The sequence below is a fragment of the Rhinopithecus bieti genome, unplaced genomic scaffold (genome assembly GCF_001698545.2).
Source record: "Rhinopithecus bieti isolate Rb0 unplaced genomic scaffold, ASM169854v2 scaffold_27611, whole genome shotgun sequence".
NCBI classification, from domain to species: Eukaryota; Metazoa; Chordata; class Mammalia; order Primates; family Cercopithecidae; genus Rhinopithecus; species Rhinopithecus bieti.
This window is the reverse complement of record NW_016812730.1, coordinates 348,745-374,010: the sequence shown is the minus strand read 5'-3', so window position 1 is coordinate 374,010 and position 25,266 is coordinate 348,745. Positions and strand designations below refer to the sequence as shown.

General features: G+C 35.6%; 1 protein-coding gene across 3 annotated transcripts in view; it reads left to right on the top strand.

The window, feature by feature from the left end:
* Positions 1-24,424, top strand: part of TBL1XR1 (TBL1X/Y related 1) — a 172,149-nt gene extending 147,725 nt beyond the window's left edge. For all 3 annotated transcript variants that reach the window (XM_017896619.1, XM_017896620.1, XM_017896618.1), the window contains 9 exons: positions 180-243; positions 332-429; positions 1,543-1,603; positions 9,214-9,335; positions 9,476-9,550; positions 13,349-13,476; positions 14,572-14,737; positions 21,234-21,335; positions 22,204-24,424. In XM_017896619.1, coding sequence (XP_017752108.1) covers positions 180-243; positions 332-429; positions 1,543-1,603; positions 9,214-9,335; positions 9,476-9,550; positions 13,349-13,476; positions 14,572-14,737; positions 21,234-21,335; positions 22,204-22,230 — 843 coding nt within the window. In that variant the 3' untranslated portion in view covers positions 22,231-24,424. The remainder of the gene's footprint in view (positions 1-179; positions 244-331; positions 430-1,542; positions 1,604-9,213; positions 9,336-9,475; positions 9,551-13,348; positions 13,477-14,571; positions 14,738-21,233; positions 21,336-22,203) is intronic.
* Positions 24,425-25,266: the final 842 nt, after the last annotated feature.

Sequence of the window (25,266 nt, the reverse complement as noted above, 5' to 3'; positions counted from 1 at the left end):
TGAAAGGGTTTCATGGGCCTTTAGTGGCACTCACAAGTAGGCAAAACTGGCAAGTTTTGAAGCAGAGAATGTCTTCATTCTCTTCTGTACCTGGGATTTAAACAGGAGATACTTCAACAACAATTAAATTATAAACCGTATCTAGATTATATAATTAAAGAAATGTTTTTCTCTGGCAGAGTGAAGGTACACTTCTAGCAACTGGTTCCTATGATGGGTTTGCCAGAATATGGACTAAAGATGGTAAATGAAGCATTTTCCTTTTTATTTTGTTGTTGATCTGAAGTTAGAAAATTTAAAGTAATGTTAATGTTTTTCTTTTGAATTTTAGGTAACCTTGCTAGCACCTTAGGGCAGCATAAAGGCCCTATATTTGCATTAAAATGGAATAAGAAAGGAAATTTCATCCTAAGTGCTGGAGTAGACAAGGTAAAAGCTCATTAAGTTCTGTAAAGGTGAATGTATTACAGGGTTTAATTGAAAGCAATGTTTTGTCTTAGCTGCCAATCACATAAACATTCCTATTTGGGAAATTCAAATATGAATTTATGATAGAAATACTTTCTTAGGTCTATCAGCTCATTCCTGAATCTACTTATCAAAATGTTTTTATCCTTTTATCTATGTGAACACTTTTAATTTTAGCTGGAATTTGAGCCATAACCAATGTCATACCTCCTGCGCTTTTTTGCTTCCCTTCTGCGGTTTCTAGTTAGTCTCACCAGTGAACATGGCTCTGGAGTCAATCCATGGGAAATTCTAGAGCTGGTCTGTTAGCCGAACTCCTGGTACTTAATTGAAGCTAATATGAAATGCAGAATCTGTCTAGTCTTCATCTAACTTGGCTGGTGAATATAGATGAATTGGGAATACGACCTTCTTCCTCCTAAATAAGGGTTTAAGATTATCTTAATCCAGGAAGGGACGTGATAATAATTGAGTGTGGTGTCAAACAGGGAAGTGAAGAGAAACTGGTTCACTCTTTATATTCAGAGAGCAATAAAAAAGTGGCAAAAGGGCAAGAAAAGTGAAGTAGGCTGGGAAGGAGAGAGGTTGAGTCCTGTTGATAGTCACTGCCACTATACAATACTTGAGGTTCTTGCTTTAAGTATTGCCAAAATTCAAAGCTGCCTTTTTGTGTAAATATGAGCCTTTAAAATCTTTCAATATTGAGAACTGATTGCATTGTTAACCAAGAACTTACTCTCTTAGTAAACATCTATAGGAATCTTACGTTAATGTACTATTGCAATGGAGTTTTTAAAACAAAATCTAATACAATGCCTCATGCTTTGTAGACTGCCAATAATTGTTATTTGAAGTAAGTTGACCGATGCAGAATCATCAGGGAAAAACCAAACTACTTAATAGTCATTTGCTCCCAAAGTGGAGTATAGCCTTGTGATACTATTTGGGATAAAGTGTTTAAAATTAAATCCACTCTGACATTGTATATTGCTTTAATACAGTTAGGCATATAATTTATGCATCTATGATAAACTTCTTTGCATGAGTTTATTTTTCTTTTCCTTTTACTCTCAGACTACAATTATTTGGGATGCACATACTGGTGAAGCCAAGCAACAGTTTCCTTTTCATTCAGGTAAATTTCTTATAATTTACGTGAAAGCTGGAGCTTGCTTCTGTTTTTCTAATAAAACTTCTAACAGCATATAATTTATTTTAAATGTTGAAATATCAAGTATCAGTCTTGTTACTAGTCCTTTCGAGAGTTGATGTTCCATGACATTCAGACTCTTAATTGTCAGACGATCATCAAACGTTTTCTGTGAAATGCACCATAAAGAAAGCATTTGCAGCCTGGTGCAATTAGGGGTGGCATTATTTAATGGAAAGAACATAGATTTTTGAATCAGAAAATCTAAGTTTGAATGTCAGTTCCACTCCACTTAAGAAGCATTAGGACTGAGCGAGTCACTTAACCTTTCTGAGCCTCCTTTTCACTATCTGTGAATGAGGGATAATAATAATAATAATGCCTATTTGTTATGGGGATAAGACTAAATGATATACATGAAAATACTGCATAGACTCCTGTAAGTTTAGGTATTGTCATTTTCTCATTTTGGATCGAGATACCTGAGCGTCTGTCTACATGAAGTGAACAATAGACTTTCCCAATGTTGTTGGAATGTTGGTGGCTTAGATGGATTTCTCTTTTAAGAAATACTCAATCTGGTACTTTTATCTGATTAATCCGACCTCGAAAATGGTGCTCTGTCCTGCATGATATACAGCCACACACCCAGACATTCAGCTTGAGTAGAGAGCCAGGCATATTTTTGTGCCTGAGCTCCATTTCAGCCTAGAACCTTTGCACCGCTTTTCAGTGAGTTTCCTGACTGCAGTAACTAAATGATGTTAAACTGGAACAAGATACCCAGTGGTTTTAGTATTACCTGATTTAGCTGTCTCTTTGATTCTGTTGTGCTGGAAAAAATTTTAATTTGGAGACTGACTAAAATAATAACCCTGGTTATTCTCAAATCTTTGATGACATCCTTTTACAAACAGCCATTGGCACAGCATCAACTTTAAAATGGAAATTTGCAACTTCAGGCATTTTGCTTTTTTTCATTCTTTGTTTAGTGTGCCTAAACAAGCAAAATAAGGTGCAAAATGATTTTTCTGTAGTGTCTGAATAAGTTTGCAAACATCGTTAAACAATTCCACTTGATGAAAGCTCACCACTTGAATAAGCATTTACACACATTTTTGTTCACCTGTTGTACTTCCTTTTCACCTTTGCTTCTGGTTTTCAGAATTCTCTCAGGCTTCTGGCTGTTAATCATAAAAATTTCTCATACATCCTAGGAGTAATGTAAAGTTGAAGTAAGTATGTTTATGGTACTGTTGCTGGGTACCATATGATTAGTACCAACTTTGTGTTGGAGATGGTGCTCTTTCTGTCCCCTTTAGTCCTGACTACAACCTGATGAGGTACATAGTATGAAAGTATTTTTATGAATAAATAAGCTTCAGTTTACCCATCGTATTCTTTTTTACCATACTTTTGTTTTTAAAAACAGTTTTATTGAGGTACAGTTGACATAAAATGAACTGTATGTATTTTACTTGAACAATTTGATGTATTTTGACCTATGTATACACCATTGAAACTATTACTACACTCAGGATGATGAATATATCTGTTAACCTTCAGACATTTCTTGTTGTCCCTTAGTAATACCTCTCTCCCATCCCCAGAGATTAGATTACGTTATATGATTGGAATCATAAAGTACATACTCTTTTTTGGTCTGTCTTCATTCATTCTGCATAATTTTTAATTCCTGCAATATACAAAATATATCTTATTCAACTGTTTATATTATCAGTAAGGCATCTAATCAACAGCTGGGTATTAGTTGGTAAGATTTTGGGGATTCAAAAAGCTATATGCAGATTTCCAGCTGCACAGGGGGCTGGTGCTCCTAACACTCACATTTTCAAAGATTAATCGTATCATATGTTCAAAAAGCTAAGTAGAGACACAGAAGATGTCATTAAACTTCTAGAGGCAAAAACATGTGAGATGAAAATGGCCCGATAGGATAAACCACAGATTTGATGCTGCGGAAGAAATGATTTACGACCTTGGAGGCTGCATAGAATCTATCCAAAAACAGAGAACATAGACTGGAAAAGAGGGTGGGGACAGAGCATGAATGAGTTGTGATACAACTTTGGACAGGCTAATACCTAAGTAGTCAGAATCTTAGGTAAAAAGGTAGGGGAGGGAAGAGAGGCAGAAAACAAGATGAAGTATTTAGCCCATTTAAAATATCACCTCAAGGTAGATGGTGACCAGTTAAAGGTGTGCACTGTAAATCCTGAAACCACCACTAAAAATAAAGAATTACAGGTAAGAACCCACCAAAGGAGAAGAAAATGTCATTGTAAAAAATATCCAATTAATCCAGATGGAGGTAGAAATACAAAAAGAGGAAGAACAGAAGAGATAAACAGAAATACAGTAAATTTAAATGTAACCTTATGACAAAGCAAATTAAGTGTAAATGGCCTAAATATTAAAAGGCAGAGATTGTGAGATTAAATCAAGAAGCAAGACTCAACTATATGCTGCCTATGTAAAATAGACTTCAAATAGAAAAACATCAATAGACTGAAAATAAAATGATGTGAAAATGTATACCATGCCATCACTAATCAAGAGACAGCTGAAATGGCTACATTAATAGACAAACTAGATTTCAAAGCTCAGAAGATTTACAGGGAAAAAGGAGGTTATTAATACAATGTTAAACAGCCAATTCAAAACATTTTAAAATGACAATGCATTTAATAACACTTTCAAAATGTATGAAGCAAAAAATGATGGAGCTTCAAAGGAAATAGAAATTACTGGGCTTCCAATTACTGTTGAATATTTCAATATTCTTCTCTCAATAATTGATGGAATGAGAAGACAGGAAGAAGGAAGTAAATCTGTAAACGATTTGAAGATTATCTAGTAACTTGACCAACTAAATGACATTTATAACAACAATGGAATTAAATTAGAAATCAGTATTAGAAACATCTCTGGAAGAGCACAAATACCCGAGAACCCACACTTTTAAATAACTCATGGGCCAAAGAAGAAATCAAAATTAAGTTAGAAAGTTTTATATTTGACTACAGATTTTATGAATTAATAATATACTAAAATCCATTGAATTGTATACTTTAAACAGGTGAATTGGTATGTGAATTACATGTCAATAAAGCTTTTTTAAAATGAAGTCAGTAATAAATGCATCCTTCTTCGCTCAGAGGTTTGTTCCTTCTCTTTTAAAATTACGGAGGCTACATGGGTTAATGAAAGTAAATCAGAACAGGGGTGGAGCAGACAAAAATTTTAACTTTAGCTCCAAGATTTAAAAAAATTGTATAATTGGGAAAATTAAGTTTTCTTAGCCTCTTACGTGTAAAATGAGACCGGTGTTAGTGAACACACCTGTCTCATTTGTCAGGTACATAAAAAATTTTTTTTTTAAATGTTAGAACTTTCTTTCTAAAAAGCTTGTACTATCAAGACTCATTTTAGGAATAACTATAAAATAAGGAGGTATGTGTTCTTTGATTATATCAATCTGTAAGCACTGTATTTTATGAGGCAGGCATATCACAGAAGTATTAATCACACAACTTAGGTTGCAACATTTCCTACATCTCAACAATCTTGATTTGGTTAGTAGTTTGGTTTTTTTGTTTTATTTTTATGAACCTAATAGCTTATTTGTTTTAATGCTGCTTTTTGTTTATGTTAGCCTCCTCTCTAACATTTTGCAGGCTGCCCTGTATAAAATTAACACCTCTGGAACATCCTGACAGATATATGGCCTTCTTAATAACATTTTAGTGCATCTTTAACTGTCTTCTAAATCAATTAGATTTTTCAGGCTTCGTTCCCTTCCTCATTTTTTGCACTTGTTAACAATAGAAAGATTATTTACCAAAGAAACATTAAAATTTTTAGAATTGTATTTTAAGTAATAATATTTAATGTTAAAATGAAAGTGCACAGTAGTTACTGAATTAGCTTCCATGGAGGAAAATGGAGTGTAAACCAGACAGACACTCCAAGAAAGGGAATTTAATACAAAGAAATAGTTGCATAGGTGTTGGGAAGAGTGGAAAAACTAAGGAATAGGAGGTAACCCAGAGACTAATTGAAGGAAGTCTAAGACTCTAGAGGAGAAGGCAGGACGCGATTGTCCCGTAGGGACTGGGGTGTAGAGGATACGCTGCCTGGCAATGTTCAGCACCCAGTCTGAAATGATGGCAATCGTGCCTGTCGTCTTACTACTCCTGACTTTGGACTCCTCACTTTGAATTCCTGACAATGTCTTACATTGTATGAACCCACCTGGAAACCACTAGGCACAGGAACCTGGGAAATAACTTACAATAGCCCTCCTGGGTTTCTCATCCTAGCAGGGCGGAGTACAGAAAGGAACGAATGAGAGTTGACTGCCAAATGAACAGGACAGTCATCCACATTGCTGTCAGAAATGGTGATACACACAAACAGAGGCAGAGTTCACACATCATGCTGATAAAGTTGGCACATATTTTTGTTTGCTAGTTGATTTAGGTTGGGTTCTCCCAAAAGGCAGGCCCTGTGCCAAACATTTGAGTGACATGACTTATTGCGGAAAACCTCTTAGGAGAAATAAGTGAAGAAATATGGGAAGCAGGATGTGGGAGTGGGAAGAAGCCAAGGAAGGAAGTGATCGCTGGTGAAGAAAGGCCCAGTCTCAGCCTGGTGCAGAGGGGAGCTTGCACCTCACAGTTTTTCTTACATTGAACCAAGGATGCTAGGTTTTTAGATCTCCCCTCCCTCCCTCCTTCCCCAAAACGTACACAACACCAGCTTGGATACCCGTTTTCTAGGGAGGACGCAGCAGCAGAGCAAGGCAGTTCTGTGAAGTTTGTCCCTGGCAGCCTTTAGCAGTGAAGCACTGCTAAAGCACAGGCAAAAAGGCTTATGGGCAGGAAAACCAAACACCAGCTAAAGCGGTGCTGCTTCATGACTAGTATAAAAGTACAGCTTACAACTTACTCAGCCTGACAGCTCTGAAGTTTGGTTTTTGACTGTGTTTACTTTGTTGGGAATTCTCATAATTTGAAATTTTGTATAAAAGGTGAATTTATGTTAATAATTTTATATGGCACTGTGTTTGTTAAAAAGTTGACTGAGGGAGGGTTAAATGTTTTAAATATAGTTATTCAAATTTTCATATACCCTCCATAGTAAGTTCCCATTAAATATTTTCTTTCCAATCTATTTCCTTTATGAGCTTAACTCAATCCAAGTGGTGTCCTGATACCTAGTTTTTCATTGTAGAAATATACCCAAAACTATTTTAATGTCTGGTCATATTACTACAATTAGCTTCTTTGTTCTTTAGTACATAGTACTTTTAGATTTGGGGCTTACCTGATTTGTCTTTTGACAGGCAATGAAATCAGTTTTTCTTTCCTGTTATCCTTTGTCTTTTTTTAAAAAAAGTCTCAGTATAGTTCTGATTAAAATTTCCTTTCTGAGTTCTAAATGCTTTAAATCTTCTTTTTGCATTCTTTTTACTTCTCCTATCCATAGTTACAAGTTCTTATGCATGACATATCTCTTGACTTATAAGTTTAACTGCTGAAGCACCTGTTTATGTTTCATTTTTAACATAGCCACTTACTGTTATACTTGGATATACGCAATGCGGGAGTTTGTGGCTTTGTTTTCCCTTTCCACAGACATTTCTAATCTCCTTTATTAAATGCTTTGTATTTCTACTAATTAGTATACATAGCTAAACTTTTTGTTTTTGTTTTTTGAGACAAAGTCTTGCTCTGTTACCCAGGCTGGAGTGCAGTGGTGCAGTCCTGGCTCACTGCAGCCTCGATCTCCCCAGGTCAAGCAGTCCTCCTGCCTCAGCCTTCCAATAGCTGGGACTGTAGGCATGGACCACTACACCTGGTTGATTTTTTATTTTATTTTATTTTTTAGAAATGAGGTCCCACTCTCTTGCCCAGGCTGGTCTCAGACACCTGGGCTCAGGTGATTCTCCTGCCTTCACTCCCAAAGTGCTGAGTCACACCTGGCCACACAGCTCAACTTTAACCCTCCTGTTTTTCTCCTTTAAGTTTTTTCTTTAAATTAGGGTTGACAAACTTTCACTAAAGGACTTGAAAGTATTTTAGACATTGCAGGCCATAAGATCTCTGTTGCCACTAGTCAGCTCTGCCCTTGTAGTGAAAAAGCAGCCATAGATAATATACAACTTAATGCATTTGTCTGGGTTTCAATAAAACTCTTATTTATGGACACTGAACTTTAAATCTTACTTCACATTTGTATGTCTTCCTTTGATCCCCTCCTCCACCCTTGCAATATAAAAGCCATTCTTGGCTCATGTGCCATAGTTTGTCAACCCCTGCTTTAAATGCAGTGTCTTTGATAGGCTTCTGTTGCTTAACCCAGTTACTCGCTTAACCCAGTTACTCACTATCATTACCGTAATCTGTGTTGCTAATTACAGAGATCCTTTGCACCTTGCAGCAGGGGAAAAGGATGTTTAATAATTTCAGAGCTAAACTCAGGCAAAGTATTAAATGCGAGCCTGCTTTGGGGCTTCGGAGGTTTTAAATTCATTGATTTTAAGGGGCATTTGCTTTTTAAGAGGTGATTGACAAAAGTTGCTTAGAAGAAAATTATTTAGAAATCGTATGCCGTATTCCATTTGTTAGTTGAGTAGATAATAATGGGAATGATACATATTCAGTATAACATTTGTCTAACTCTTGTAATTTACAAAGTACTTCCACATACATTACCTCACCTGGTCTTCACCATGTGTACTAAAGATAAAGATAGTACAAGTTTAGTATCCCTTATCTAAGTGTTTGGGACCATGATTGTGTTGTACTTTTTATTTATTTATTTTTTCTGATTTTGGAATATTTGCATATACATAAGGCAATATCTTGGGGATGGGACCCAAGTCTGAATATGAAATTAATTTATGTTTTACATACACCTTATAGCCAGATGGTATCATTATATAGTATTTTCACTAGTTCTGTGCATGAAGTAAAGTTTGTATTAAGCATTTAATGTGTGGAATTTTCCACTTGTGGCATCATACTAGCATTCAAAAAGGTGCAGATTTTGGAGCATTGTGGATTTTGAATATTCAGATTGGGGTGCTCAACTTGTGTATTAATCCTCACTCTAGATGAGGATATATCATGAGAGGTTAAGTGACTTGCTTGTGTCCACTAATTAGTCAGTGACACAACCGAGGCTTCTTGTCCATTGAACACTCACAGATTTTAGAAATGAAAAGCATGATATCATGTTTAATTTTATCATTTTATAAAAGAGAACCCAAGACCCAGTGCTAGTAATTTACGGAGCCAGCTCTCAGGGACCTTCATCTCCCAGTTACTAGGCCAGTGTACTCTCTTTTAGGATCTGCCTCACCTAGAAATAACTAAATTGAAATTTGTTAATATTGTTATATATAGATACCTTTATTTTAATTTTTTCTTAATATCTTAAAAAGTATAAAGTAAAATGTTTAAGTGCCTATTAGTGTAAATTATTAGTCAAACAGTGGTTCAAAACTAAAACTCTTGGATTTTAGTACATGTGGAATAAATGCAAACCTTACATTTGTTCTTTTGCAGCACCAGCATTGGATGTTGATTGGCAGAGCAACAACACCTTTGCTTCTTGTAGTACAGATATGTGCATTCATGTCTGTAAATTAGGACAAGACAGACCTATTAAAACATTCCAAGGACATACGGTAAGAAACCTTTTTTCTACGTTAAAGTGGTCGTGGTTAACAAGTAATGTTTCAGAATAGTTTTAAAGTGTGTATGTTTAATATTCAAATAGCTACCCAGTCTATACAATGAAAACGTGAATATTTGCTGTTATTTTTAGAATGAAGTAAATGCTATCAAATGGGACCCAACTGGCAATCTCCTGGCCTCCTGTTCTGATGACATGACTTTAAAGGTAATTTGCTTAGTAGGGAGAAATGGGATGGGGTGTCACACAGTATGGTTGCTCTGACTGTTTTGAGATCTTTTAGAATGTGTCTCTTACAGTGAATGTTTATGTCTGGATGAAAACTCCAACATTTTAAATGGCTAACCATTGTGTTTTAAATTTTATACTTCCTTTTCTGAAATACGTAAAACTATTTGAATGTAGCAAATTGTATTAAAATGATGGCTTATGATACAATGGGACTTTTATGATACCCTATTAGTTAGGGTTCTCCAGAGAGACAGAACCAATAAGAAGATGGATGGATGGATGGATGGATGGATGGATGGGTGGGTGGGTGGGTGGATAGATGGATGGATGAGAGATTCACTGTGAGAAATTGACTCACATGATTATGGAGGCTGAGAAGTCCCACAGTCTGCTGTCTATAAGCTGGAGACCATGAAAGATGGAGGTATGGTTCCATAGCCAGAGAAGGAGTGCCAATGGTGTAAGTCCCAGTCCAAGAGCAGAAGACCAGTATACCAACTCAACAGTCAGGCTGAGGCAGAGAATTCTCACTTCCTTGGCATTTTTGTTCTGTTTAGAGCCTCACTGGACTGAGTGATGCCGCCGCACCCCCCCCAACACCCCCACCCCTACATTGGGGAGGGCGGCAGTGTGCTTTTCTCAGTCAGCTAAGTTAGCTTGTCTCAACTGGAAACACCCTCAGACACAGCCGGAAATAATGTTTTACCAAATACCTGTACCCTGTGACTCAGTCAAGAAGACATATAAAATTAGCCATCACCAATAGTAAGAAAGGTCGTGCTATAAATTGTCTTCACCATTAGAAAGTCATATGTTGATGCAATTAGAGGTTATTTGCAATTAAATTTATTTGCATATGTGAAGATTTGACTAATAAGTACTCAAGATCTTTGTAGCATTCGTGGATTTGATTGAACTTCTTTGCATTGTATTAATTTGATTTTGCTGTGGTATGAATATATATTACCATTGCTGGAAAACTGATATATAGCAGAGAATCTCTCAGTGAGGGAGCTTAGTTGACATACCAGCATCCACATCTCAACATGGATCTCTGTTTTTCTTGTTGTATGGCTAAAAGCAAAACTGCTATCTTGCACCTAAGCAGATCTAAGCACACCAGATTCCTCAGTTGGGGAAAAAAGCATTTTGAGGTAAAGAACAACCTAATACTTATTTCCAAAATAAATGAAGCTTTAAGCCCTCTCCTGCAACAGGTAACCCTCTACTGAAAACAGTTTTATCCTTGACTTTGCAGTACCAAGGACTGCAGATGTGATGACACTTACAGATATGAAAATCTTGAGGGAACACTGCTTTTCCTGCTACTATGAACAGATTAAATTTAACTTTGGGAAACTTGTGAGGTTTTCTCCCTTAAGTATCTGCTATGTTTTAGTTAGACAATTTTAAGTCTGGGCTCCCTTACAAAATTGCTAATAGTAATACTTTTCTTAATGCTTTCATCTTTGGCTTTTCCTTTTATGTACATGCATTAATGCTTACAGCATGAGAAAATTTCTTCTGAAATTGTGTGTGACACATATGAGGAAATGACAGAAAGGTAATGTCCAGAGGGCCTTGTGCCACATATTGAGTTGAAGGTGGAGAGAAGTTAAAGCTAGAAATTGTCAGAGTTTTTCTTCATCCTAAGAATGTTTAAAGGTCACGAAGGATTTTAAAGCAAAAACTAGGATGGATGAATAATGTGTAATGGGCTGTTTTCTGAGAAGAGGGAATGCCAGATGAAATGAGGTGACGTTGAGTCATGTGAGTGGAGGAGATAGGTGGGACTGATGCTTGGAGAACTGTAAGCTCAAGATTAAAAACTGGGAATTCTTAGCAGATAGGTGGTCGTTAAAATCCTTGGGCATGGCCAGGCCTGGTGGCTCAGTGTTGGGGTTCAATCAGTCTGGTGGGAAAAATATTAGAGACAGTTATAGAAATAGACACAAATCTTCTTGGAAGGCTGAGAAGTAACTTCAGTAATTGATCTGGCTGAATGCGGCCTGGTTCCTTTACCCTGAGTTAAACAAATTAAAGTAGTAATAAAGAAAGGCAGAGTAGTTTACCTAGGTAGCTTGTTTACTTATATAATATTAAGACTAAGCTTTGATGTGCCATGGGTGCTTAAGTGCTTTTTACTTGGGAAGTCCCCAGTGTCAGTTACCCTCCAATGGTGTTGACTCAAGCCTGTGTGAATTAATCTCATTGAATAAATGCGAGTCTCACTAGCTGATCAGGGCCATGGTTGCAACTGTTCACAGAACTTTCCAGGGAGTCTATAAGTGGCTGGGACACCCTCAGCTGGACTGGCAAAACAGAGTATCTATGGGTTAGTATACTTTATTCATCCATCGCTGGGTCAGGGTCTGCGGGGACCCCAGCAGCTGGTACCCCCATGAGAGGCACGTTGCCACAGCTCATACCTGTAATTAAAGCACTTTGAGAGGCCGAGGTGGTGGGTGGTTCACTTGAGGTCAGGAGTTCAAGACCAGGTTGGTCAACATGGTGAAACGCCATCTCTGCGAAAATACCAAATTTAGCCAAGCATGGTGGCAGGTGCCTGTAATCCTAGCTACTTGGGAGACTGAGGCGGAAGAATCACGTGAACCTGGGGGACAGAGGTTGCAGCGAGCCAAGATAGTTCTGGGTGACAGAGTGAGACTTGATCTCCAAAAAAAAAAAAATTGGGGTAGGGACAAAACTGTGTGGGTAGTGCAGAGTGAGAAAAGAGGGGAGCTAAAAGAGTAAGTCTTCAGAAACTCTATCACCAAATCAAGAGGAATGAGCTTTCCAAAGGAAACTGAGAAGGAATGACAAAAGTGGAAAAAGAAAGTACGTAGAGAAAATTATTTCAAGGGAGGTAAGAGTTGAGAGTGGCTACAGTATCAAATTCCATCAATTAGATCGAATGAAATCAGTTCTGAAAACATGTTCAGATTTACTTTACTTGGGGTCGTAAATACATAGGGCACCAAAAACACTGTGATGCTTCATTATCTTGTAATGGTCGTGTCACGGAAATGTAAAGTTGAGCTAATTTTTTTCTTGGTTGGCCCTTGGGTTTGGGGTGTTGTATGTGTTTGTGTTAAGGAGATACTGTAGGACCTACCATGTCTTTATTGAGTGATTTTTTTTTCCAGAAATATTCTTCGTGTTGATTTCTATTAATTTTGCTCAAAATAATAGACACTTGAAATCTATATACATAGGCATATTTTCATCTCAGGAAAGGCTTATTCTCTACTTTGACTACTTTTGTCTACTTTTTTTTTCCTACTCTCCATCTTTTCGTTTGAACTTTATTTCCTATGTTACTTTTTATGGTTCTCTGTGAGTCATCATTATTTGTAAGTTGGTTATTTATTTTCAGTTCTCCATTGTGAAATTTTCCTGATTCTAGAATTCTAAGAGCAGTTTATGATGTAGATCTTTTACTTAAAGGACAGTGTAAAAACTGGACCTTCAGCATTTTAGGATTGTTACCTTATCCAAAGTAATCTCAGAACGACTATAGTTAATTCAGTCTTCAAACTTCATAATAGTGAATATTTTTAAAGGGCTTAAAGCTAACTTTTTTTTTTAACAGATATGCAAATATTAAATATATTCTATTGCATTTCAGTTTCTTTGTAAATATTCTTTTCTATCATTCTGTTTATAGCACTCATATATTAGACTGTCCATATAATAATTTAAGTGTCAAGATAATATTTTAAATGTACTAATTGTATGGAAAAATAATTATATACATTTTTCTTTTTTGTTTAGATATGGAGTATGAAACAAGACAATTGTGTCCATGATTTGCAAGCACATAATAAAGAAATTTATACTATCAAATGGAGTCCAACAGGACCAGGAACTAATAATCCAAATGCCAACCTTATGTTAGCAAGGTGATACTTCTGTTTTATTCTTCCTTTTATGAGTTTTCTACAAATACAACTTCTAATAAATATGACAGAACTTTAGGGAAGGTTTCATCAAATGGAAACTTTTTTTTTTCTCCCTAATTGCAGTAGTTTTTGGTGTACAGGTGGTTTTGGGCTACAATAATAAATTCTTTAGTGGTGATTTCTGAGATTTTAGTGCACTGGTTTTGCAAGGAGTGTAGTGTACCCAGTGTGTAGTCTTTTATCCCTCACCTCTCTCTCAATCTCCCTAGCCCTACCTCCAGTCCACAAAGTTCATTATATCATTCTTATACCTTTGTGTCCTCATAGTTTAGCTCCCATGTATAAGTCAGAACATGATATTTGATTTTCCATTCCCGAGTTATTTCACTTAGAATGATGGCCTCTAGCTCTATCCAAGTTGCTGCAAAAGACAGTATTTCATTCCTTTTTATGGCTAAGTAGTATTCTGTGGTGTAGGTATACCACATTTTCTTTATCCACTTGTTAGCTGATGGGCACTTACGTTGGTTCCTTAAGGGGAATCTTTAAACACTGGGTTTTATTATTATTTCAAGTTATAATGATATTTTATATTGAAATAATCGAATATTGACTGATACCAAATATTGATGAAAATCCAAGCAATTGAGGCATAGCAAAATAAAATGTCTTTAGTATCTTTAGAAAAAAGACAAACGGAAAAATGTGGTCACTTCAGTGTTCAATACCATGCGAAACAGGGATTATTTAGAGAGAAAAGGAATACAGTAAATGAGCACATTTATGTTTTCTACTCCTGAACTTGGGAGATTCCTTTAAGGGTGTTTTTTGGGTTTTTTTTCGTTTTTGTTTTTTGCTTATTTAGCTTTTAATTTCTAGAACACTTGCTCTTCTTTCTGAATTTCATTTATTTATTATTTTCTTGTCACTGATTTGAAGCTCACAGAATATTCTTCCTAACAGTCCAGTCGGTCTGCTTCTCATAAATAATTTTGGCTATTTTAGATGTGGCTGAATATGGGAGGTTGGGGTGGGAGCAAGGCTGGAGGAGTATTTCCTTACTTATGAATTAACTTTCTTTCCCTCCCTTTTCAGTGCATCCTTTGATTCTACTGTTAGGTTGTGGGATGTAGACCGAGGGATCTGCATCCATACCTTGACAAAACACCAAGAGCCTGTGTACAGTGTAGCTTTCAGTCCTGATGGCAGGTATCTGGCAAGTGGTTCTTTTGACAAATGTGTACACATCTGGAACACACAGGTATGTCTCCATTATTTAAATGGTCAGGTACTCTTAAATTTAGGTAGAAGCATTTGCCTATACACTGTCCCCCACCATTTGCTTGTCATTCCTCTTGTGGCATTAATTGAATTCTTGGTTTTAGAATAAGATAGAAACCAATTGAAGTTATGTCTTTATGGAGACTGGAATTTTGAAATGGATTTAGATCGTTCGTTTTATTATTTATTATTGTATTCTTTTGTTTTTTTCCAACAGTTTTGTAGATATCAAATGTGAATGTTTAGGATGTATTTATTTACATAAATGACAGATTTTGTTTTTCAAAATAGTTGTCTCTGAAGGAGCTATATATGAGCAGTAAACATCAAAGGACCAGATTTTGTGGCTGAATGCAATAATTTATAAGAAAGAAACTTACAGCTACGTTACCTTTTCAGGTAGTATGTATAGTGTTTCAGAGATTCTTAAAAGTGGAGAAAACAGCCTGTTGCTTTCAATTTTTTAAATCTTCTCAGTGTTTTAGTTTTTATGCTCTATGTACTGTACTTTTTAAATAGCAGTCATTGGACTCATCCCTCCTTTCAGTTATCAGATCTTTGTTGGATGTGGTGCACACGTAATAAGTTGTTATGGTGTATTTCTTTTTGTGTAGGTGTCCTCTCCCATAGTTCATCTCACAGATTAATTTTCATAACTTATTTTGAAGATTTTAAAATTATTTTATACATTCATACAGTTCAGAATAAACCTCAAACCTTATATAAAGGTATACACTGAGAAACTTTGTTCCCATTTCTGTCTTCCTCTTCTGCTGGTAACAATTTTCTTAGTTTTATTTTTTCCTAACTTCTTTTATGAATAAAATCATTGTGCTTTTTTCATTTTACACTACCACTGACAATATAAAATAATATTTCACCTCACAGTTCAATCCTTTGGTGATAAATGGTATTTCAACATAGTTTTAAATTTGCATTTTCTTATGAATGACATTAGGAATTTTTTTATATATATTTAAGCATACTTGTTAATTTTTCTGTGACTGACCATGTTTTTTTCCATTCTTTTCAACTGAGTTATTCATTGTCTTTGATTTCTAGCAGGACTTTATGGACTAAAACACTAAACCCTTTGTAATGCAGATTTTTGCTAGTTGAACAAATGATTATTAAGCCTGAATCTTACGTTACATTTCAATACAATTTTTAAATATTTATTTTGTTTTCTTTAAATAGAGACGGGATCTTTCTATGTTGCCCAGGCTGGCCTCGAACTCCTGCGCCCAAGGGATCCTCCCACCTCAGCTTCCCAAAGTGCTGGGATCACAGGCATGAGCCACCATGCTGGGGCTTCTAATAAAATTTTAGGCTGCATATGGTGGCTCACGCCTGTAATCCAGCACTTTGGGAGGCCAAGGTGGGCAGTTCTCTTGAGGTCAGGAGTTCAAGACCACCTGGTCAACATCGTGAAACCCCATCTCTCCTAAAACTACAAAAATTAGCCAGGCGTGATGACACAGTAGTCTCAGGTACTCGGGAGGCTGAGGCAGGAGAATCGCTTGAACCCAGAGGTGGAGGTCACAGTGGGCCAAGATTGCACCACTACACTCCAGCCTGGGCAACACAGTGAGACCCTGTCTCAAAAAAAATATTAAAAGTAATTAAGTAAAAATGTTTTGCTTTAATTTTTATTATTAATTCCTTACCTCTACTCTCATATTTTCTGTCTTCATGAATATGTGCCTGTGTTGGATATATTCTGTAACTATGATATATATGCTTTAAAAAACTCTTCCCTAAATTCTAGTTTAACTTTGTGTTTGTGGGAAGACATTAATCATGCACCCAACTAACTTTTTTTTTTTTTTAAATATGAAGTCTCGCTCTTGTCCCCCAGGCTGGAGTGCCATGGCGCGATCTCGGATCACTGCAACCTCCGCCTCCCGGGTTCCAGCGATTCTCCTGCCTCAGCCCCATGAGTAGCTGGGATTATAGGCGTCTGCCACCACACCCAGCTAGTTTTGGTATTTTTAGTAGAGATAGGGTTTCACCATGTTGGCCAGACTGGTCCTGAACTCCTGACCTCAGGTGATCCACCTGCCTCGTCCTCCCAGTGTGCTGGGATTACAGGCATGAGCCACTGCACCCGGCCTCACCCAACTAAACTTTTTAAACTGAACAACAGTTACAGAGCTGGTGAAAGTGAATCTAAATCTAAATAATATAATTTCGACATGTATTCAAGTTAGTATTTGTTCATTTTCACTTTTAATAATTATACATTTCAAACAGAAAATACTAGAACACTCATATACCTACTGCTCAGATTTAATTGATAAGAACATTTTGCCACACTGTTGTAAATCTCTTCCTTCCTATTTTTACCTGATAAAATGTTGTAGATACAGATAAAGTGTTCACTTCCATTTTCCTCTTCCTTCCTAGAGGCTATAGCAATCCTGAAGAGAGTGCCTGTCATTCCCATGATAAATGATATATACTACTATTTTCTGTGGTAAAATTGTAATTAATCATGCTGTTGTGAATTTTCTATTGTATATCTTTTCAAGCTAGTGTTTTTTACCACTTTTTTGAACTATCACATTAATACTTATATCTCTAGAATGATGATTTATTTAGACAATTCCAGAGTGTTATATGAATATATTAATGTATTCATTGTATATGATATATACAATACATTAATATATTCATTAATATATCCATAATATGAATATATTAATTTTCAAATTTAATTTCCTATTGGGGGATTTAAAAATATACAACATTGCTGGAACATCCTTACACGTTTCCTTGTGCACATGAATGAAAGTTTCTTTTATGAGAATGCTTTTATATATACATGTATACACACACACACCCCTGTGCATGGCATATCCTGTAAGTGGAAATCATGGCCCATAGGGTATATTTATGTGCTTGTGCCAAACTGCTCTTCAATGTGCATGCACCCATTTACACTTCTAATCACAATATTTAGGATTTCCCATTTTCCTTTATTCTTAGGTTATCAGACTGGTAAACATTTTTCCAGTTACATGGATATGAAGCATTGTTTTTTTTTAAATTGCATTTTCTTGATTATCAATGAGTTTAAATATCTTTTCAAATAGTTATTATACAGTTGGACTTCAGCATTTTAATTCACCACCACCACCGTTTTTCAATTTTTTTATATTCTCTACTGATTAGTGTTCATTATGCATTCTGGGTACTAATCCTTCCTGGTCATATGGATTCCAGTGATCTCCCAGTACCACCTTCGTTCATTTTCTTCATGTGGAGTGTTTATCATGTACATGGTTTGTGGGCTTTTTTGGTTGTTGTTTTGTTTTCTCTTGAGATAGGGTCTCACTCTGTCACCTACGCTGGAATGCAGTGGCAGATCAAGGCTCACTGCAGCCTTGACCTTCATGGGCTCAGGTAATCCTCCCACCCCAGCCTTTCAAGTAGCTGGGATCACAGGTGCATGCCACCACACCCAGCTAATTTTTGTATTTTTTTTGTAGAGACTGGATTTCGCCATGTTACCCAGTCTGGCCTCTACCCCCTAGGCTCAAGGAAGCCACCTGCCTTGACCTTCCAAAGTAATCCTGGGATTATAGGCATGAGTCACCACACGCAGATCATGTGGAAGTTTTTAATGTTAATGTTTAGATGCTTTTTATCTTTATCTTTTTAAAATTAATTATTTTTAGAGATGGGGTCTTGCTGTGTTACCCAGGCTGGACTCCTGAGCTCAAGAGATCTTTCACCTCAGCATCCTGTGCCTACTGGGTCTACAGGCATATGCCCTGTGCCTGGCTGGATCTTTCTTTTTTGATAGCTTTTTTTTTTTTTTTAATGGCTTAATTCATTTTTCCTTAGAGATATCACTGAGGTCTGATATTTTTTCATGAAGTATCTAAGTTTTATTCCTTTACATATATGTTTTTAGCCCCTTTGGAACTGATTTTTATATATGATGTGAAGTACAGATATTTCTGTTTGGGCAGTCAGGTGAGCACCATTGATTGTCCCCTTTCTGTTTTCATAATGCCACTTATTTCATACACCCAGTTCATGTATATGCGATTTGTTTATACCTTCTTTGTTATTCCATTTGTATATTTGCCTTATCTGAATCAATAGCATAGTTTTAACAATTCTAACTTTATAAATCCCTCTTGTTATTGTTCTTCACAACTGTTTTTCTGTTCTTGCCACTTTAGTCATCCATATTTCCAAAACAGCATACAATTTTGGGTTTTGTTTATGAGTGCCTTGAATTTATAGGTGAAATTAGGGAAAATTGTTACTGAGTTTTATCACCTATAAATATGTTATACCTCCATTTATTTGTCTTTTATTCCTTCGGTGAAGTTTTATAATTTCTCGGAGAATCTTTTTTTCCTAATGTGTTTTGAGGTGCCTTATGGTTTTTATGTTACTGTGAATGACCTCTTTTAAAAAATATATTCCTTTTATATACTAGTTTTTGCTCACATTTAGAACATTTTCAGTGAACTCATTTAGTCCGTTGTGACAAAATCAATTTTAATGAAATTTGGGCATAGAACTGTAGAGTGCTAATGGAACATACAACAAGACATTTAAGGGCATTTGACCAACTGTTGATACTATTTTGTTTTCACTATTGTGTACCAAAAGTCTTACTTTTTCAAACTTTGAAAATAGTAAAATAGTGGATTTTCAGTGCAGGAGAAAGTTATTATCCTATTGTTATATATACATCTAGGTTTTTTGTTTTCCCGTTTCTTGCCTCATGAATTGCCTAAGCATTTGATGAGTAAATTGTAGAAGTCTTGTGCCAGCATACATACAAATTTGAGGTAGATGCCGACGATCCAAGCCATTGGCCTTTTTAAATGTCTTAGCTCTGCCTTGTTGACCATAATGTTTTGGTTCATTATAGCCCAGTTCAAGCTTAGAGATTGGTAAGTGCTTTTAAAAGAAAGTTGTTTGTTTTTTTAATCCCAAGTTGACTGTAGATTGAATGTCTGTAGGTTGACTATAGATTTTATTTTTTTTATACCTCAGCAAACTTTAGATTTTGTTGGTTCTACTTTTTTCTCTTCTCATTAACGTAGATATTCAAAGCCTACTATACTTGAACTTAATCTCATAAATTATGAGACATTTTAAGTAAACAAAGCAGTTGAGCCTTCCCAGCCTGATAATCGGTAGCAATGTGTCAGTACCAATGCATCTGTGATTCTGTGATTTGTGCCACGTTACCAGGCTAAATTTGAAGAGGAAAACTCAGTCAAACATTCTTCCAGCTTAGTTGTCATCTTGGATAGGCTGAATGGGAGATATTTGCAAGGTGCATGATTTGTTGCCGTGTTGTTTTAAGTAGATCTGCCACCTCTAGCTTGACTTCAGGTTACCATAAAGCTGCAGAGGTCACTTTTCTGATTTGTCAGGGCAGAACACCTGAAGTACATTTTTCAGTTTTCACAACAGGACCTCTGATCTTTGTCCTGCTATATTGACTGGTTTCATAGGAGAATATGTTTTTGGACTGAGTTTTAATTCTTCAGTGGCAGCTGAATAATAAAATAACTTTGTTACATTTATGATTCAGCTTAATTAATGATGACATTGTTAGTATTCCTGCCTGTGTTTTTTGTTTAAACTTATAACATCTTTCAAAAATAGTGTACATATCTGGCTGGCAACTGTGGCGCATGCTTATAATTCCAACATTTTGGGAGGCTTGGGTGGGTGAATTGCTTGAGGCCAAGAGTTCAAGACCAGCCTGGGCAACACGGTCAGACCTTGTCTTTACAAATAATTTTTTAAAAATCAGCTGGGCACGGTGGCATGTACCTGTAATCCTAGCTACTCAGGAGGTGGAGGCGGGAGGATCACTCTAGCCCAGGAGTTAGAAGGTGCAATGAGCTGTGATTGTACAACTGTATCCAACCTGGGTAACAGAACAAGACTGTGTCCAAAAAAATAAAAAAGGAACGTACATATATTATTTTAGCTTTTTTTTATAATCCCCTAGCTTAGGAACTGGTCAGTAAATATAGAGTGAATAACAGACTTACACTGGAATTATCTTTATTAGTTTGTTATACTTCCTCTTTAAGAAGTTTTGTCAAAGAAATTCTGAATTTATTTTGTTTCTTTACATGTTAGCTAGACTCATGCATCATTTAGCAACAACAAAAACTTATTTGATAGACTGAATGTTTACTTCTAGCTATTGTTGGCTATGTCAAAGAGACCAGATACCTTAGCCAAGAATGGTTATCAACACTGGAGAAACTGAGTATGTGTGTGAGTAATCTTTTGAGAATAGGCTGGTATCATCTTTTTATAAAGGGATCATATTACACTTCTAGAATTTCAGAACTTATTTTGTATAGTTGAAGCTAAGTCCCTCCTTTGATTGCTAGAAATAAGGCCATGTAATATTTTATTTCAGCATTTGGATTTATTATAATATGTATTATGATTTTAAGATTTTATTTTCATTCTTTTAGACAGGTGCTCTAGTTCACAGCTATAGGGGAACAGGTGGAATTTTTGAAGTTTGCTGGAATGCAGCAGGAGACAAAGTTGGAGCCAGTGCATCAGATGGTTCAGTAAGTATAGTAAAGTGTTTCCAAAGAGGGTGTGGGTGGGTATTCACATCAGAATGCAGCTTATTGTTGGTGATACCAAAGTGGTTTTTTGTTGTTGTTGTTGTTTTTTCAAAATAAATTTTAAGGTATGATACTGATTTTTTTTTTTTTTTCCTGAGGCTGTAAACTTCTCATGTGCGTTGGATTTAAATAAAGTAAACCAAATTTAGGCTGTCCTTACCAAAAGAGTACCTTATAAACTAGAAAAGGACAGTCATTTTTAATGTGAACCTTCATTTATGAAATTAGGTATACCAGAGTAACATTCTGAGAAGGACTCTGAAATTTTTAATGTGTATTTCTACCTTCTCCTCTTCACAGAAGAGTTTTTTTGGCTCAGGGAAGGCAGGACTAGAGGTAGTTGGTTCCTGTGTTGAGGAATGTGTGATACTGAAAGATTTTCAGGATGAGGTTGGCCAACTCTTTACAGCAATGCAAATATGGCTTCCAAAGTTGTAGAAGCAACAGAAGATGGGAAAAGGGTAGCTATTTACTGACGCTGTAGCTGAATATAATATGTGATATCTTTCATTAGTGTCCAATAGATAGGAAATGGTTGTTTTGAGCATTTTCTCCTACCTTTTTAATCAACAGAGTATTAAAAATCCTAGCCATGGTTCTTCCCCCATAGTTTGAGCTCATGGTTGTTCTCTTGACCTGCTTAAATCTAATTTCTGTCAGTTAACCGCTCAGTTCCATGATTATCATGCTTTACCAATTTTATAAACTTGGAACTAAGAAACATTTCAAATTGTACTGTAGGAAAGTTAAACATAAAATGTACAATAAAATTCTGAATACACTGGTTGATTATTCTAATTTCTTACAGGTTTGTGTATTAGACCTTCGGAAATAGCGCTACTAGTTGGAAGCCATGGACCGACTATGAATGTGTACATAGCCAAAATGACTGTCCCTGACCCATGTACTGCTATAGTCCCACTTGAACCATGGCCAGTCCACTACAGCCAAATCTAAAAGAAATATATACATAAGTGTATATACACAAAATTGCACCCTGAAGATGACAGAGTTTTGTCACAGCTTGTGAATTCTGTTCACCAAGTGCTGGAATCTAATCTGCTGTGCCCCTAAAATAGCATTTAGAAGTTTTGGATATGAAAAACAGAAGAGAGAAAAATATACATTATAAAAGCAGAACATACATGTACCAGTTTTTGGATACTAAATGACAGCCTTGTTTCTCCCCTTTGAATCAGCAGACACCATGGATTATATTCTTTTTTCCCTTCAGTAGTGAGCAGTTTGTATGTACAGAGAAAATGGACTTACAGAAACTTGCAGCAGTAGTTTGTTCTTGCTTTAAAATTTTGTTTTTGGTTTAGATTATGGATGCATGAAGTAAGGGAGTGAATCAGTTTCTTGTTTATATTTTTTTCACCTTTTAAACAACAAAAAATTCTTTAAAATATTTTAATGCATTCTTTTGAAGAGGTAGATGTTTGGTACATTTTATGGCTCCCAGAGCATATATTCAGTTGGTGCATGTTGTGGAAGGGGGAATTGGAAATTAAATGAAAACCTATGACTTTGGTCATGTCAATCTGTAAGACACATCAGTAAAAGGGTATTATGCTCTGTTGGTTTTGTTTTTTTGTTTTCTTTTGTTTTCTTTTTTTTTCTGTTTTGTTTTTTGGTGATGTGGCTTAAATGCAATAGTTTCTTTTTTGGGACATATTTCTGCCAATTAAAGACTAGAAGGGCACAAATTTTTTTTTTAATTACCATAGAGAAGATACATTTAAAAAAAAAATCTTCTGATGTTTTGTAGCCATAACTAAATTATGGTAAAAGTGTGCACTATTGTGAAAAGGAGCAAAGTAGTTTTGGGTTTTTTGTTGTTTGTTTGTTTTGCTTTGTTTTTTAAGAGATTAAAATGTTTCTGGATAAGGATTAGCTTCTCAAAGTGTCCATCATTCTGTGTAGAAGCTTAAATATGTAAATGTAACCAACCTCCAGTATTAAAAAATCTCTCATGTTGTTTTCTTTATACAAAGCAAGATAACGGCATATAACACTGCCATTACATGGCAAAATGTTTGCTACCTTAGTTTAAAAAACAATCTCAAACAAAAGACTTGCTTCAAGGTGTTTTTAAATAGCAGTGATTCAGAATTTTTTTTATGAAAATATAATTGCACTAACCTTCTTCCTGCTGCTCTGATTCTGCATTTGTGGTACTTGTGACTACGTTTTTTCAAATATAGATCGATTTAAGCTGCTAATTTTTTTTTCAGTAATCACTACTATATCATGTCTTTTACTCTGTTTATAATATCACGTATTTTCTTAAAGATATAGATATTAAATTAAACCTTGTGCTCATGCAACTTAGAGTAACATATACAAATGATTGCATGAGGCCATGTTTATATGTGTGACTAATAAGGCTTGTCATGATTAACATAATCCAGGTATGTCATTTCTGAAGAGAATAGTCATCAAATTTATATCTCAAAGATTTTAATTAAGGAATTGCTTACTGTTGAGCTTAGCAAATTAATAACACTATTTCTGTCACTAATTATTTTGAGGCCTTTTAGTACTAAAATTTTAACCTGTGTTCTAAGTTTAGGTAGAAACTGATTTAACCCAAGTAATGCAGCTTTGATTTTCAGCATTTGTTGCTTTGCTATTTTTACAAAACAGCATTGATTGAAGCAAGTCTTCGTTTTACTAAGGTAGGGTAGCATTTGCTATTGGTAAAGAGAATAAATACACTTAATTTCACAATACATTGTTATATGTACCCCAGTTGTTGTTAGTGGGGACTATGATACTGTAATAATATTTTTAAAAATTTACATCCAGAGAGGCAGTCATTCACGATGGTTTTGTGCCAGCTCTTTTTAGGGTTTTGGATCACATTAGAGATATTTAGAACATATTACCATGTGACTTATGTAGGAAACCTAATATGCTGAGTATCTGGCACTTGAATTCCTGCTTTTATTGCTGGAGGTCCACATCTGTGGTTGACCTCTGTTACTGTTTAAAAAAATAAATAAAAATAAAAAAAATCTGTGCAATAATTTTAAAATGTGCTCCCAGGAATAGACACAAATGTTTTGAGTATCTTTTAAGCTGCATTTTCCTTTAGCGATGCATTTGTCAATTGCACTGAATTTAAATCTGAAAGTCAGAGGTGATTATTGATAGTACTTTTGTATTTTGATATGGACAGTTTATTCATTTGCATACAGTTATTGACTTTTTCCCAGCTGATTAAAAGATAGTCAAGAAATTCTGCAATATAGCTGCCAAAATAGACAGCTACATTTTTATATTGTCATCTTTTCTGGGTTTTTTTTGTTTTTTTTTGTTTTTTTTTTTTTCCTTTAGCTATTTTACTTAAGCATAGCCACAATAGGACATGTAAGAGATTATAAATACAGAGCTTTATTATCCTGACGTCTTGGGTCTTTTAAGTATACACTTTTCTGAAAGGTATCCATTTTGTAGGCTTGGGTTCTTCATGAGCATACGATTGTTTATTTTTGCTGCTGTTCTCAACATCATCATTGCCTGCTGATGTGCCACGATGCTGCTCCAATAGACAGAAATAAGATTGTCTCTAATTTGAGCAGTAACATGATTGCAAGAGACCAAGTTTCACAGCTTGTAAAGTTCTGTATTTGGGATTCTTGCTTATTTTTCCGCCTGTGTTTTTCTGAGAACTTATTCCTGATGATCAATTGAATCCAGTAGTTTTTCTATGCTATTTGTTGTTGTATAAGCTACTGTAAGAAACTTATAAGGAAAAATAGAAAGGAAAACTTGAATGAATACTCATTGTAAAATGGAATAAAGAAAGAGCAGCTGCCACTTTTAAACAACATAAAGGAATATCTTTTTTTTTTTTTTTTTTTTT